The sequence below is a fragment of the Pelecanus crispus genome, chromosome 5 (assembly GCF_030463565.1).
Source record: "Pelecanus crispus isolate bPelCri1 chromosome 5, bPelCri1.pri, whole genome shotgun sequence".
Lineage (NCBI taxonomy): Eukaryota > Metazoa > Chordata > Aves > Pelecaniformes > Pelecanidae > Pelecanus > Pelecanus crispus.
Window position 1 is genome coordinate 15,219,765 of NC_134647.1, and position 15,747 is coordinate 15,235,511.

Here is a 15,747-nt window from a genome sequence, read left to right on the forward strand (position 1 = left end):
CCCCTCATTAAGCTCCTGCTTGTCTTGTTCACCATCTCTAGCATTTTTCTGCTGAGCACCATCATCGGAACGTGGTTTACTCCAATGTACCCAGACTGTCATTCAGCAGCTTTGCCAGCAATAGCACTGGCCTTGGCTGAGACAGCCAAGAAGGCAGGTTTGTAGGTAGTCCACCACCTGTAGGGCTGCACGGTTGGGTTTTTTTTTGTTTGTTTTTGTTGTTATCAGGCTTTTGTTCCATTCAGAGTTGGCAGGCAGAAAGGGACAATTAAATCCTCTGCTCATAGAATCATAGAATCGTTTAGGTTGGAAAAGACCTTTAAGATCATCCAGTCCAACCATTAACCTACACTACCAAGTCTACTCTAAGCCAATCAAGGGTAGACTAGACTAAACCATGTCCCGAAGTGCCACATCTACCCGTAAGGGGAGCGCGTCCCTGGGTGGGCCATGAGGGAAATGTATTTATTTCAGCCAGGTACTTTTCTTTTTCTTCTTCCCCCCCCGTCCCTTTTCCTTAAATGAATGACAAAGATAGGCAGACAGACAGATGACTTTGCTTGTACAATAAATGCCATATGTCTCAAAAGCTGGTAGGAAAACAAGCCAGAGTCTGCTTTATAGGCAGAAGGACCTGCGGGGGGCAACAGCAACACGATTTACCTGAAGGCAGTGCTACAGCTGGGATGAGATCCCAGGTTGGGGAGGTGAAGGTGAATTAGCCTTTACAAAGCCAAAACTTATGTAGCTTAAGAATTTTTCTGTTTTTTTACAAATATTATTCAGTGCCTAAAATGAAAAAAAGGAGGCCATGTGGTTATCAAATACAAGTGAATCTGTAAGGTTTTACCCCTCTTTTCATTTTGTTTGCAGGTGTCTGTTGAAAGCAAGGTAAGGCTATGGCCAGCTCTACCTTCTAAATTCCTGTTTAGCAGAAGAGGAACCAGATTGCTGTGGAACAAGTGAATGCAGATTTACTCAGGGGCTGAAGATGACATTAGGTCACTTGGACCACCAGTTCTTTGGAAAGTGAGCCCCAAGCGCACTGTGACAGGATCCTTCTCCAGACTCTCTGACCACAGCAAAGAAGTCCCTTTCCATTGGGTGGTCCATAGAAAAAAATAAGCCACCCACCAGCACGGTTGGCACTTTTGGTAGCGTAAGTACCACCAACCAGTGTCTCTCAAGCCAGGTGCTGCCTATAGCAGGGAAGGTGCTTTTGGTTTGCCAACAGCCCTGAATATGAAAGGGTGAGTTAGATGGCAATAGGCTTTGTATCTCTTCACTATTTTGAGCACCCTAGACTCATTAGAGGTGCGATCCCTGTTGGAAAACACTCCTTGCTATAAACAAGTTGATGAACATAGAAGAAAACGGGCATGCTTTCTCCATTTGCCACTACCCATATTCAGTTGTTAATCTGCTCCTTTCCTCTCCTCCCCCCGTTATTCTGCAATATCTGTCAGTTGCTAAAGAAGCTGAAGAAACAATTAAGATGCTTCAGAAAAAGCAGATAATTTCTCACATGCAGTGCTGAGTACCCAGCAGATGTGACTCAAGATACACACATGCTGTTTTCAAGCAAGTACTCCCAAGGGTTTAGATAAAAATAATAAGGATGAAGTGTTTCAGCAGAAATCAGGTTATTTTTAAGTGGAAGGGCTCTAGGGGGTATTAGCAGGGCTCCCTGAAAATGCCATCATGTTCTTATATGGAGGATCCCATAGCATTAGGTGTGTGTAATTAAAAAAAAAAGTAAGCCGGTAGCCAGGCTGGACAGGGATTCTGGCAGGAAAGTGGTAACGGGGGTTACAGCAAATTGGGTTTGTTGCACATATCAGACACCTGATTTACTAGAGGTGGAACAAATGAGATGCCTACAGGGAGCTCTTCACCCCCAGAAGATAGCGGCAAGTCTCAAGAGCCAGGATTCGACCCGGATAGTTTCAGTCACCACAGTTCAGCCAACAAGGAAACAATATAGTGGGAGAAATGTTGTGATGGTCTGGAGCCGGATCTCAGTTGACAAAACGTGTTGCAACTTTACTGAAGCGTGTGGCCAACATCCAGCGCAAGGGTCCCTGAAAAATATTTCTTCCCAATATCTGCCTTCTTAATTCAGCCCCAGCATCTGTCATCACACAAACGGGGAGGACGAAGGCAGCGTTATGGTAAGCAGCTTGCTGAGCCAGCCACAGACATTTGCCATCTTCTGGCCGTGATGAAGATTGGACAAATTAGGAAAATGTTTTCATTAGCTGCACTCACCTGAAAAATAATCAGCAGCCAACTTCCGTTTCACAAGGTGGTCTGGCAAAGACTCAAGAAGTGAAATCTGGTGGCAAATGGATTGCAAAGACAAACATAAACAATTAAGTTTGTGAAGATCCACCGTCTTGAACGGATCTTCAATATCCAATACCAGGATTTTCTGCACTTAGACACACAAATCTCAGGCATTCATACTCTGCCAATATTTTAAGTCATGCCCATAAAACATGTTTGAATAGGATTCAAGCTGATGAAAAGCAAGTTGTTACTTTAAGGGGTTTGATGACCCTGTGAATGGAGCTGATGGCTTCAGTCCAGCAAATGACAATCCATTAAATTAAAGAAAAAAATTGCCACTGCAATTTTTAGTGCCAGCAAAGGTGTGAGAGAAAATGTGGCCCCTCCAGGATGTGCACAACTGTATTTCTGGTGCCACACAAATGGTGGCTTGAATGGCTGCAGGTTTTTTGCCTTGCCTTTTCATAAGGCATAAAGATATTTAGTCTCCGCTGTTTTCAGGGAGACATTTTAGATATACTAAGTTTATGAAGAGACACATCCCACTTGAGTCATTTTCAAAACACCTCTTCCTTTCAAGTCACCAACTCTCAGCGAAGGGGGGAGAAGAAGAAATGAAGAAACACTGAGCCAAAGCCCATAAACAGATTTTTTGTGTGTGCGTGAGATGAGCCTGGGAAAAGGAAAACAATTCATCTACCCATGAGTGGCTTTTCAGGGAAAAGTTAAGGAATAATAAAGAGGGATTTAGATCACACCACTTTACACACATTTGTGAGGGAGAAATGCAACACCCAGATAACAAATTCAGTTCAGGTTTTACTTCCTCTCTCCCTTTCCTCCCCCTTAAAGATGACAAACCCTTCCATTTGTAAATTACTTTAATTTAAATACTTCCAGGTTAACAAAACGTCTTAACTTTGACATGCCCCAAATTACAAAACAGAAACAAAACCTCTTAACAAAGGGTAAGAAAAAAAAAATAATCCAAACCCAAACCTCCTTTCCTAAGCTGGAGTTTATGGTCTGTGAGCTGGCTGCCCTCCAGAGTCTGACACAATGTCTGGAGCACCCAGAGCAGCTGGAATTCATTTTCTTCCTCCAAATCTATGCACTTTCATATGAAGTTGTGTTTTGGCACTGCCGCCTACAAGAGAGTTCAGTGCAAAAAATCTAACCCCGGCCGTGTTTCTTTGCAACCCAATGCTCGCTGAGCAAACAACGAAAAAGGAGAAGAGAACAAAAAAGAAAAAAAAAAAATTAGAGAAAAAAGAAAAGCCCTTTCCCTTCCCCCACACATACACAGACGACTGTACCAAACAGGAGGCTATTCATGGCTGTTCAGAAACGGGTCACAAGGAGAAATGTTTGCAGATAAAACCAACACTTTTTTTTTTTCTTTTTTTTTTTCTTTTTTTTTTTTCTTTTTCTCCCCCTTTTTCTTTTTAAATAAACATCATGGAGGCCCCTGGAAGGCGCTGGGGATGTTCGAGAGTTGAGGTCCTGCTGATCCCTTCCGCCTCCCGTTCGTGCGGCTCCCACGCCAGCCCCGACACGCAGCCCCTCTCCAGGGGGGTCCGCTCCCCGTCGAGCCGCCTCCTCCGAGCCCGAGCCGCCGTGGGAAGCCCGAGGGGACGGCGGGGATGCGCGGGCGTCGTGCTGCTGCTCCTTGCCTGGGTTGGCGGTGGGTCAAGGGGGGAGGAGGGAGGCGTCCAAGGCACTCCCAGGCGGTCCCGTCACAAAATCACACACTGGAGTTTGTGGGAGCCTGTGGCTCTGTCCCCTCGCCATTTGGTCTTTTTCTTCTTCTTCTGGCTTTTCTCTGGGATCTGTTGCCTGTTTTTGGAGACAGAGAGGAAAATAAGCAGGTGAGACACAAGGCTGGGTTGGACATCAGCATCTAGAGCCCTGGGCTGCCAGCATAACAGCACCTTGGTGTGCATATGCGTATTTGCATGTATATCCCCATATACCCTTCCACCACCATGTGGCTTTTCATGCCACCCAGCTAGCAAGACAACCGCCTGTGTTTTCAAGGAAGGAGGAGAGAAGCCATAAGCAAATACTAAGGCTAACGGCAGGGATGTATGTCCTTCCAGGGAACTATGCCTCTGGTTGCCCTGGGTGAACTGCTGCCTCCTCCCCTGCCAGGAGCTGCTCTGGGAAGCAGGGATGCTCTAAGCAACGCAGCATCATCCATCACACTTCTGCTAACGCTCGCTGCTGGGCGGGGGCGAAAGAAATACAGAGTGCACAGAGAAATAAACCCTCCCAGTAAGCTTGGCTTTCAGCCGGCATTGCTGTTAGCCAACTGCACTGCTGTGGACTTGGTTATGGAGGGGGGGCTAAAAAATAAGAGTGAAAAAACAGAGTCTGCTGCTGATGGGGCTTTGGCCTTCCCTGGAAGCTGTGAAGAACACCAGAGCATGGAGAGCGAGCTGACCCCAGAAAGATGTCCCTGGTTGCCTGAAGTCGCAGCTGTCAAACACGCAGCTGAGAGCCCTCCAGCGCTGCGCCCCGGCAGCCCCCATCAGTCGGGTGGGTTGTGAGCAACCTCTAAACTGTTACGTTGAGGGCTTCTCCCTTTTAATTACGATGAGGCGTCGCCCAAATGCCTGTTTGCAACTGTACCTGTTTGCAGCAGACATTCAGCTAGCCCAGCGGTGCAAATTCAACAGAAGAAAGCTTTGTAGTTCAAACACCCGACAGGCAGCCTGTAGACTTAGATTTTATTCCAAGATAAACCATATGAACACCGGCAGCTTCCGTTGATTCAAACAGCATCTAAATAACCAACCTGAGTTTGAATAGTTCAAACTCAACCTCTTCGCTATGTAATATGCCAGGCACTAAACTGAGTGTTTAGACCAACTTATCCAGACCAGGATGAGACATAGCTGGGGGACAAATCATTATGGCTTAATTTGGTGTTTTTCTTCCAGCCTCAGCTCCCAAATGCTTGCAACCACCTGAAAAACTCAGCTTTGACTAGTAAGATTTTTTTTCGGAGAGTATGAAGGCTGGAGGCATGAAAAACATAAAACTTTAAAGCTCAGAACTAGAAAGCTTAAATAAAGAAATACTTCCAAGTTAATTTGGATAAACACTAAGTGGCTGCAAGCTGTTCACAGTGTTCTGGAACTGGTTTAGAGATCCAGAAAACCACGTCCTGCGCCCGCTCAAGATTTCTGCTGTGACGGTCCTTGTGTATGCACTGCTGCAGCATAAAAGGGATCAGGAAATTTAGAAGATCTGTTGGGTGGACTCAATCACCCCGCTCCTTTCTGGATTACTTCCAGACAACAGTTTCTTGCGTGAAGCTAAATAAACTGGGAATCAGCCAAGTGCAAGGAGCACAAACGATGCCAACCCTGAACAAGTGTCCTCACCCTGCAAACTACCTTTGTAAAGCACTCCAGAAATGACACAGTTATTAGGGAGCTGTAAATTTACATTTTATTTGGAAAAGCTCACTTAAAAAAAGAAAAGCAATACTTGGTGGGCGATGCCATCCTATGGCTGCGCGGTTTGCCATGTCCGAAGATTAAGTGAAGCTGCTTCGTGGCAAATGACCAGCTCGATCACACAGCGTCTCTCTGCTCTCTGACTTAACCAGAGTTCCAGCTCTTGTGAACATCTCTGGTGCCCCAGATGCCACGGAGGATTTCACCTGGCTGGCAATGACTTTCATGGTGACTACTCAGGGAACTGAGGTGCATCACCTATTTTTGAGGTTATGGAGTGCATTTTCAGGGCTTGAATTTAGTGATGTCTCGTTACAACACTCCCTCCAGCCTGTTTGGAGTCATGTTACGTAGAAAAAGCAAACAGAGCCTCACCATCTTATTATGGCTATGTTTTTTTTTCCCCCCCTGAGTAGAATAGATGGTGGTAAGAGCTCGCTGTAATACAAAAGTAGTATCTAGCCAGCTAATGCTGAGTTACAGAACAGTTGGGAAATGGCTTGGGACAATTCCAATACAGCTCTGTAGTTCTCCAAAGACTTTCTGCCCCCTGCTTTTGAGACATGTGGGAAGAGTGGGCAGTACCATCTGCTTTTGATGGAGGCTGACTCGAGGCTGCGCTAAGATATTCACAAGTACAGATATGCTGTGAATAAATGCCTCATGGTTTAATTGCCGAGCGAGGCACTTTGACTGCACAGCGGGGAGGAGCATGATTTCAGCTCAGCACCCTCCCAAAACACGAAAAATGAGGGCCCAGAAAAATCTGGCAGACAACCAGTGCCAGAAAAACAAATCTTCTCAGAGAGATTTGAGGTTATCAGCCAAGACGCTGAGATGTGCGTGCAGCTCTTTTCCTGCAGGGCAGCTGGGATTTTGGAAGGCCATCCCTCCCTGCCGGCAGCAGGAGCAGGGGTTCGCCCAGAGAGCAGGCGTTTGCCAAAGCAAGCAAAAGCAGCTCATGCCAAAACTGGGAACAAACCTCTGCAGGCTGAGGAGGAAACCTGTGGCTTAGCCATTAGGTCATGCTGTTTCTCCTACAAAACAGCTTGATTTTTTCCATTTAGTGAGCAGAGAACGTTAGAAATCACCTACAACATTAGAATTTTGTAGAATTTTTTGTGAGCCCTTTTTAACCTCTGGTAACGCAAGACCCTGAGAGGACAAAGCTATGAAAACCCAAATTACTGGTCTAAAGCTTTTAACACCAGCCTTTTAAAGCTGATCATTATAGTAGGATTTGCACTGTTCATTGATAATGTATTTTTGTCATGGCCGCAGCTAGTTCTCAACCTGCCTAGCAGTGATGTCCTACAAGGGTAACTGAGTGTCAGAACATCCCTATGCAGATATAGGACAAGAAAGTTTAACAAACCCCTGAAATCTTCCACCCACAACCAAACCATCTGGCCCCTGCTCCCCAAAAATTGGCTCCTAGCTCTCCAGACCAGGGCCCCTGCATGTCCCGTCCACGGGCCGTGAGCAAGTGAAGAGTTTGCAGTTTACCTTATTACCCTCACGAGATCATGGAAGGCCTTGTCAACGTTTAGAGGTGGGTCCTTGGCACTAGTTTCTATATAGGGAATCTGGAGGACAGAAGCGTACCGTGAGAGACATTAGTAACAGCCTACATGTTGGTAGCAAACCAGTTTCAAAATGAAAAACCCTAAAGGCTGGAGAAATTGGGTGCCTAAGAGACCGGGGAAATACAGGTAAACAAAGTGCTGTCATGACACTGCTATCAACACCTTCACACTCACAGCAAGGTCAGCAAGCGCTTACAAAAGGTCTGGAATAAGCACCAGGCAAACCAGCTGCTATCAGAGCTGTGGGTTTGGGGAAGAATAATCATAGACTTCATGTCGTCAGATGTTCTCTCCCTCTAAGCTGTGCCAGCAGACATGAAAATAGCCGAAGGTTGTTGAAAGACGAGCACTTGCCAAAAATTCTTGCTTGCCACATTTTATTAGGACTACTGCATGAATATTTCATGACTACAATTCCCCTTCAGTGTAAAATGATCTTCTCCTTCAAAGTCTGACAGCCAGATGGGGCCTCCTAGAGCGCTTGTCCAGCACGCTGGCAGATTTATAAAACTGCCTCTGATAAGGCATTTTCGTACACAGGCTTTTCCAAAGCGTGCACGTACAGATGGGTGCAACGTGTCGCAGTTTAGGTGTCCTGGCTCCTACAGAGACGAGCTTCCTTGGGGAGGGGAGGCAGTGAACCTGCCGCACCAAACTCCCATCGTGGCTTGTTTAGAAACACCGCGCAGTTTGCCGTTTCGGCACAGCAAGCTGCCGAGGGGTCTCAGGCTTGTTTGCCTTTACATTTCCATTCAGTTCCTCCTACAGTTGTTGCCTCCCTCTGGGTATTCACAGCTGCTGGCATTTAGAGGTGATTAGTGGAGTATCTATGTCATCTACACTCATCCAAGACCAATTTCTCAGGCTAAACTATGGCATGAATAATGCAGAGCTAAGGTGGTGGGCCAGATTTATATAGGCTTAATGACCCTGTAACTTCATTATCTTTAACAAGCTCACTTCCTACGGACACCTGGGTATACTTCCTAATGCCTGACTCTGCCTTTTCACTCCAGGAGGGTGCACTTTCTTCCCTCATTTTGAACATTTCACGTTTCTCACCACTTGCAGACACCTTGTACACGTCGCTTCATGACGGCCACAGCTTTGCTACAGCCTGGTGTACAGCAGAGGCTCTAGTTTCAATGATGAATTGGACTTACTGAAAAGAAACTGTCTAGCTACTACTCTGTAGTAGTCGAAAATATAATTGCGAATGTTCAATTGTAAGAGAAATGCTTTCATTCAGCTCCAAATGAGTAGGGAATTCAATTCTGAATGCCTGTAATGGGACTTACAACAACCAATTAAACAATCCTGCAAACTTACATTATGTTTTGTTGCCATTTCTCTTCCCTGTTCTCTTGTGATTTTCCGTAAATGCATTAGATCAACTTTGTTCGCCACCAAAATCATTGGAAAGGACTCCCTGGAAAAAATCAAAACCACCACCCAATTATTAGCAAACTACAATGAAAAATGCTGAGCATAAGTTTCACTTTCTGATGCTGACATCATCTAACATTTTCAGCTACAGACATACCACATACGTGTAAAGAAATACATGGAAAGACCAAATGACCACACATCAGCCACCAGACTGTGCTACACATATGTTCATATTGTAAAAATGTACTTGACAATTTGCATGTGTGCATACATCCATTCTTATTTGCAGGCACTTCAGGGACTTAGTGTCATCGTTTTTGCAATGCCTGATAATAGCTAAGACTGAAGATCCAACTAGATGAAGAAGTACAGAATTAGTGAGGAAATTAACTGAGACATAGAGACAGATCTTGAACAGGAGAATGGGACTCTTCTGTAACAATTAAGGCATCTCAGTAACCGCACATCTTGGCAGCTGCTTGTCATTGCAAGGTAATGAGCTATTTTGGAGGAACTGGTGTCAGTTCATGCCCTGGTGGAGACTCACCCACTTGAGAGCAACCGTGGGGGAAGAACAGACAGACTCTGGGAGAGCTGGCACTTCGGGGGGCACTTCATGGGGAGAAAATGAGTGGGTGCAAAGACCCCCATCAGTTGTTTCCCCAAGACAAATTGAAAGACTGGCAGTGGTAGCTGGAAGGATGCTGTAGGGAACCGAAGAGTCTTCCTAAGTTCCCAGATGCTCCTACCTATATCTAATCACAGAGCAAAAACCTGATGAACAAAGGTCCTTTTGTACCAAAACCATCTACCTCTAATAATACTCAGTATTTCTTTAACTTTACAGGGCGTGTAAGTGACTGTCTTCAGCCACCGCCTGAGAAGAGACCCATCTATCCACAGCATGCCCAGTGCAAGGCTCTTCTGATGAGGTCTGTGGGTCAGGCTCTTCCCTGGTAGAAATCCCCCTAACTCTGGCAACTAAACCCAACCGAGCCAGCTCGTGCCATGGGCGGTCCTGGCAGTGCGGGTGCTGCCCACCCCACCTCCCATACTGGAGCATTTCTTCTGGCTGCGTGATGCAGACAGCAAAGTTGTGCTGCAGGGCCTTTACCCACTGCTAGGATGGAGGAGGACCCTTCTGATAATTGACGGTATTATTTTCTTATATTTAACTTTAAACCCTCCTAAAATTATTCCAGTGTTCTCTGCTGTAACAGAGCTGATTTTATTGGGGTAAGGAGCAGCTGGCCGTACTCATTTCTGCATAAAACACTTCCCTGAGTAACTCTGGATTTTCAAACAGCGTTTCTGTGTCATTTTTCATCAAGACGATAAGGGCTCCATCTTCTCTCTGGCACGTTGCCCCATTGCTCTGGCTGGAAAAATACCGTACTGCACTCTGCATTTTAAATGAGTCTTACAGTTGTTCATTCTGATAATGTGGCTTTGATTTAATTTTAATACCTGAGCATTGATATATCTTGACTCTGATCATTCTGGAGCAAAACACTTGCTCGTCTGGACTATTTGATTCCTTTTTGGCTTGCAGCACATTGATAAGAAAGGGATTGCATTTGGACAGTATCTCGTTTGCCTTGTTTACGTTAGACATAAAACTCTGTGGGGACTTTGTTCCCTGTTGTAAGCCGTATGATTGCTAGTTGGACAAAGCTACTATAGTTGGAAGTTTTACTGTAATGAAGATTATGGAAAGAAACAGAAGGAAGGCTTTGAACAGCTCTGCTAACACGGCAGCCTGCAATTCCTTTGGATTTTAAGTTGCCAAAACTGACTGCTAGCTTGAAAACCAGGGCGAAGCTCTGCTCCCAGCTACCTCTGGGTCTGGCAGGACTGTTTCTCTACTCACGCTGCTCCTATTGCTGTGACTTTTTGAACGAGCTCAGGTTTTGGATGCAGCGTTAAGCTCCTCACGCTCTACGCTTCGGTGGTGTTGAGCGGGGAAACAAAAACAACCTCACCAGCCTGTTTCACTTCCTGCTTCTCACACGCCGGTCACGGTGTTTGCACAGCGTACGGAGGGGTAAAAGTTTCAGTCCAGAGCAAAACAATGAATACCAACTTATTGTCACAAAGTTAAATTAGATAAAAGCGATATCGGTTTGGGGCAGGTTACAGGAAACGCTGTCCCATCTTCTTCAGCTTTCAGAAACAGATTTAATTTGCCCCAAGCTGAGCTGGCAGTGAAGAAAAGACTGTCGTGATCTGGGAGGCAGACTGAGTGACTGACATTTTTCTTCATTTAGGTGAAATCAAAGGGTGGTTTTTCCTTTACTTTTCACCCTTGTGGGCTCTACTTTGGATGCTTTACTGGAAGAGCTGTCAGCTGTGAACCTCACATGATACGAGTCCACCCTTCCTGTGGGGAAGTTATTCAGAGCTGCGAAAGGAAGCCAGCAACGAGGCGCGAACCCTCTGGTGGCTTTTCTTGATGACTTCCATAATTAAAAGCCATTATGAATGGAAAAACTAAGTGTTTCAAAGCTGCAGACATATAAGGGCTTGATTCACACCCCACCCAGTGAGGATGGATTCATCACCTCTTGAACTAGGAGAGGAAGAGGGAGTTATCTCAGAGATAAAACCCTGGCAGCTTCCCCTCACTCTGTCAGGACACATTTGCTTACCACGATTAAACCCTCAGTGCTCCCTTCTCCCATGCATGCACAAGGAGGGGAGCCGGCAACCTCTCTTGCTTTCTCCCCAGTCACACAGAGATGTTTTATTCATTGAAAATGGTTGCTGCAGAGCACCGTGCATTAACTGCATTACACCCCTTGTAAGAAACACTGTTCCTCCCGACATGAGGCGTTTTCCCCTTCAAGACACTTGTTCACAGCCCCGTATCAGGCAGCGCCTTCTAAGGTTTGTTTGGCACAAACTGAAGCCAGGGAAAGGAGGATGCTGCCAGGACACACAAAAGGTTTAAGGCCAAATGAACACTTGCTGACTCCCTGCTGGCAATCCCAAAGTGCCTGCACTGTGCACAGAGCATCCTCCTCCCTCTTCAGAGCCAAGCGGGTTATCTTCAAAGGTGCTTGCCTTTCTCACACTGCTCTGCCAGACCGTTCTGGCTGGAGTTTCTCCCTTCCAGACCCATTTTCACTCCATCATAACACTACTGAACTTTTCCACGTTGAAAGTACTAGATGCTTATCAGAAAAGATAAAATACTTCTTTTTTTCTCATATGTAGGTCTACAAACCCACACAGAGCATGCAAGGATTCGCCCCAGGACACCCAGGAGGTGAAAGGCAGGCAAGACATGCATGGCCTCCAGAGCAGCGCCTGGCTCCACGGCACCCACCTGTCCTTGACTCTGAGGATCAGCTGGTGGAACCGGTCCACGTGCTCAAAGCTAGCCTTGTCCGTCACCGAGTAGACTATAAGGAAACCATCTCCGGTCCTCATGTACTGCTCCCTCATTGCACTGAACTCTTCTTGGCCTGCAGTATCCAGAACTAGGAAAGAAGAGGTAAAGGTTTTTAGTTACTGTGAGGACCTGCGGCTGCTGTCACCGCTATGTGTCCTACATAGCCCTTCTGCCTCCGCTGGGCTTGGTCCTCTCAAAGGCTGCAACATTTGACAAAAGCAAGTTGGATGGACAAGGTGGATTCTTGTTACAAAGCAATAAACCACTCCCAGACCCCACTCATCACTGTGTGCCTACAATGGGAGCGGATGGAGGGGAAGGAGACTACGTGGATTTTACTTTCCTTTTTCAGTATCAAATACTGACCACTGGACTTGGGGAGCTGCTCCTTTGGCAAGATATGGCTCAAAGTATTTTGCAGCCCTCCATCTTCCAGCTCTCTCTGTTCCCTGCATGGACAAACCCAAGACTGGAAGAGTAAGTAAATGACAGTTTGAATGTCAGGGACAATCTACAAACTGCAGGGTGAAGCAGAGCTGGGAGACAACCCAGAGTAATAGCTACAAGCATTTTCCTTTTGTCAATACCTGGATATTATTTCTACACAATTATGTGCTTTCAGAGCAAGACGGTACAGCCTTGAGGAACTCCCCTTAAATATTTAGTCCGAGTGGCGTTCTGATATTGAGAAGCTAGTTAAAACAGTTGGAAAAGCTTTAAGTGATTTGCCTATCCTATATAGCGATTGTGTTTCTGTGCATTGACAATACCTAGATCTAGGCTCAAATCCCCTAAAACACCCCAGTTGTGGCAGCAACCCAGATGCTGTTCCCCACTAGATTAACCGCCTCTCTAATGCGACCGTAACTCACTGGTTCTCCATCACTCTGCCTCGCAGGGGGTCCCATCAGCTACACGCAGAGCAAGCTACGCCAGCCTTCTGGGCAAACACCACATACTGATGCACATCATCAATGCCAGTTCTTGGGCCCCAGCTTCGTACTCTGCCAGGATTTTGACTGGCAGGAGTTCATCCCATACCAGCTGGATGCGATGTCAGGGCAGGGCTGAGAGCTGACAACCAACACACACACACACAGGGAGTTTATCAGTTTAGGCTATGCCAGTACAAACGCAGCGTGAGCTCAAAATGCATCAGCTGCTCAGAAGTAATAGTCCTAATGCATCGCTGTATCCTGGCGGCAAACGTGGGACCTTTATGATGACTGGGAATGTTTTCACATCCCAGTCAACTGGGCTGGGTGGGAAAACTGTTTCCACCTCCGCTGTACAGCCACAGTGTTAGCATCTGCTGCCCGTGAGTGATGGGGAAAGCCCAGGGCACCGGTGGATGGAGACTGTGGCAGGAGCGTACTGCTGACAGAGCAGCAGGGCTTGATATGGGTTTTTCTAGTCTGAGCAGGCCCGCAGTCCTAGCAAGATGTTCCCTGTAGGGGTAAGTACTCAGGCTGCCCCGATTTCCAGATAGGGCCAGGATAAAGCCTACTTTGCTGCCGGTGTTACTTGCTGAATCAGCACGGGTGGCCGCAGGCAGGCATGCTGCGTGTCACAGCGCACCCCACGAGCCAGCCCACACCTTCACTATATGTCTGGAGGAAAGGCAGCTACGCTGGAGGATCTGGAGATGATACTTGGTGATGGCAAGCCCTTTAATGCGTTCAGCCTCATTCGTTCGCCTGTTCTACCTGGTCTTGAACGCCTGTTTCCAGGAGCCTTTAAGGTGAAAAGAGCTTCTAGGCTCTTGCAGAGACCCTGAGATTTAGGCTTGCTTGCTGAGTAGCTGGAGCTTGCTGGAAAGTCACGGGTGTCTTTTCATAGCCTTTTATCCTGCTTCTTTCCTCTAAATCTAGGAAACAAGGGTCTCAGCTCAAAGGCATCCAGGCATCCTTAAGGACTGTACAAAAAAAGAGGAAAAAGAAAAAAGGCAAACAACCCAAAGACCCTGCATGTACTGGTGAATTTCTATGCCCTGGGCAGAACTGCTACCATGGAATAAGGCCAGGACCACGTGGCTAGGACGGAAGAGGAAATTAATCCTTCCTACCCACCCAACCTGTAAGGAGAGGTTGGGCTGCCCTCATCTGACTCCTGCACCAGCTGGACGCGATGTCAGGGCAGGGCTGAGAGCTGACAACCACCACACACACAAACACAGGCTCCCTTCCCCTCTCCAACACACATACCCAGCTTGTGGTGGAGTGGGACAGCTTCTCGCAGGGGGCCAGGCTCTCCTGCCCTCCCTCCCCCTGACACGGGGCAGGTGCCCGAGCACAAGCCGTGGGCAGGAAGGTGGAGATGGATGTGCTGTATCCTGCACGGTAATTTGCTTAGGGACTTCCCCTTGCTCTGGCACATTTGCAAACCTCCCATGAAACACGTGAGGACCATCCAGCTCTGCTTTTGCACCCATCAACCCATGCCCAGCTGCCGCCCCTCCAAAGCTTTCCAGCCGCTGTGAGGGGGCAGGGGACGAGCCCTGGGGGGGGCTGTGGGCATACCCAAGGGACAGCACAGGCCTGCGCTCCTGCCACTCCGACCTCGCCTGGATCTTGGCCACAGCATCACGCTAAACACAGGCAAAGATGCTGTGTCAGCAGCTGCTATTTAAAGGGAATTCACTTGCAGTGTTCATAGAAAGGCAAGCAAGTCCAGGCAGCATTTAAAATGGCACTTTGGAAATGCAAGTAAGACGCATGCAGCAGTGAAGGTTAAGGTTAATCTCAGGTGGGATATTCATGCAAAATTAAGCATCATGTGGCTGGCCAGAGAAAGTCTTTGTTTTAACTTTAAATGTGCTCTTAAAGACACTCCCCCTGTCCCCCCCGGCAACAGTTCTGTGCTACACGAATTGTAAACAATCGGAGCGGAGAGCGCGATCTGGATCCTTCATAGGCAGGACAGGACCACATTCTGGAAAAAATCAGCACTGAAAAAGGACCGGATGCAAGCAGCTTTGCTTCTTGTGGCATAAGAGTTTCAAGAAGACTCTTATCTACAGAAATGGGAAAGCAGCAAGGAGAAACCTTGAGAAGGTGAAACTGGGATGGCAATTTGACTGGCTTCCCAAAGGGGTGAGGAGATTTAGGATGTTAGCCAGCATTTGTCTTCTTTTAAAATCCCTGTTTCTGCAGACAGGATGCCAAAAGGCATAGAAATAATCATAGGCAGGGAAGAACTGCGAGCTCTCTCTTCCCCTGGTACTTTAAAACCAGCAGTTGCCTCTTACTGGCAGTTGCCCCACTGGCAGCACATAAAAGCCAACATGGAAACAAGGCTGGACCAAAGCACAGCGGGTTTCCCCTACCTCATTCTTCCAAGAACTGCAATCAGATTCATAGGCTGTGCAGCGCATGGTCAGGGACTTCCAACAGCAAACTTGGTGAAGTTCCCACAAACCCGACCAAAGAAGCAGCAAGAAGGAGCATTAATGAAAGTGTTAGGGTGAAGAACAAGGAGAGAGAAGCCAAGAAACATGTCTGACATAGGAACAGACATCCAAAGAGGGCAAAGCCATTTTACAGAGCTATCACGCAATCAGCTGGAGACTAAACTAAGAGCAATTAGGCTGTGAGAGCCCAGCAGGGAGGTCTCTTGCTTCGCACGT

General features: G+C 47.0%; 1 protein-coding gene across 1 annotated transcript in view; it reads right to left on the reverse strand.

Annotated features, from left to right (window-relative positions):
• Positions 1-4,025: 4,025 nt before the first annotated feature.
• Positions 4,026-15,747, reverse strand: part of MRAS (muscle RAS oncogene homolog) — a 40,328-nt gene continuing 28,606 nt past the window's right edge. Inside the window, exons 3-6 of the mRNA XM_075710312.1 lie at positions 12,057-12,210; positions 8,669-8,768; positions 7,260-7,339; positions 4,026-4,125 (exon numbers count right to left, since the gene is read on the reverse strand). Of these exons, the coding sequence (XP_075566427.1) occupies positions 4,026-4,125; positions 7,260-7,339; positions 8,669-8,768; positions 12,057-12,210 (434 nt within the window). The remainder of the gene's footprint in view (positions 4,126-7,259; positions 7,340-8,668; positions 8,769-12,056; positions 12,211-15,747) is intronic.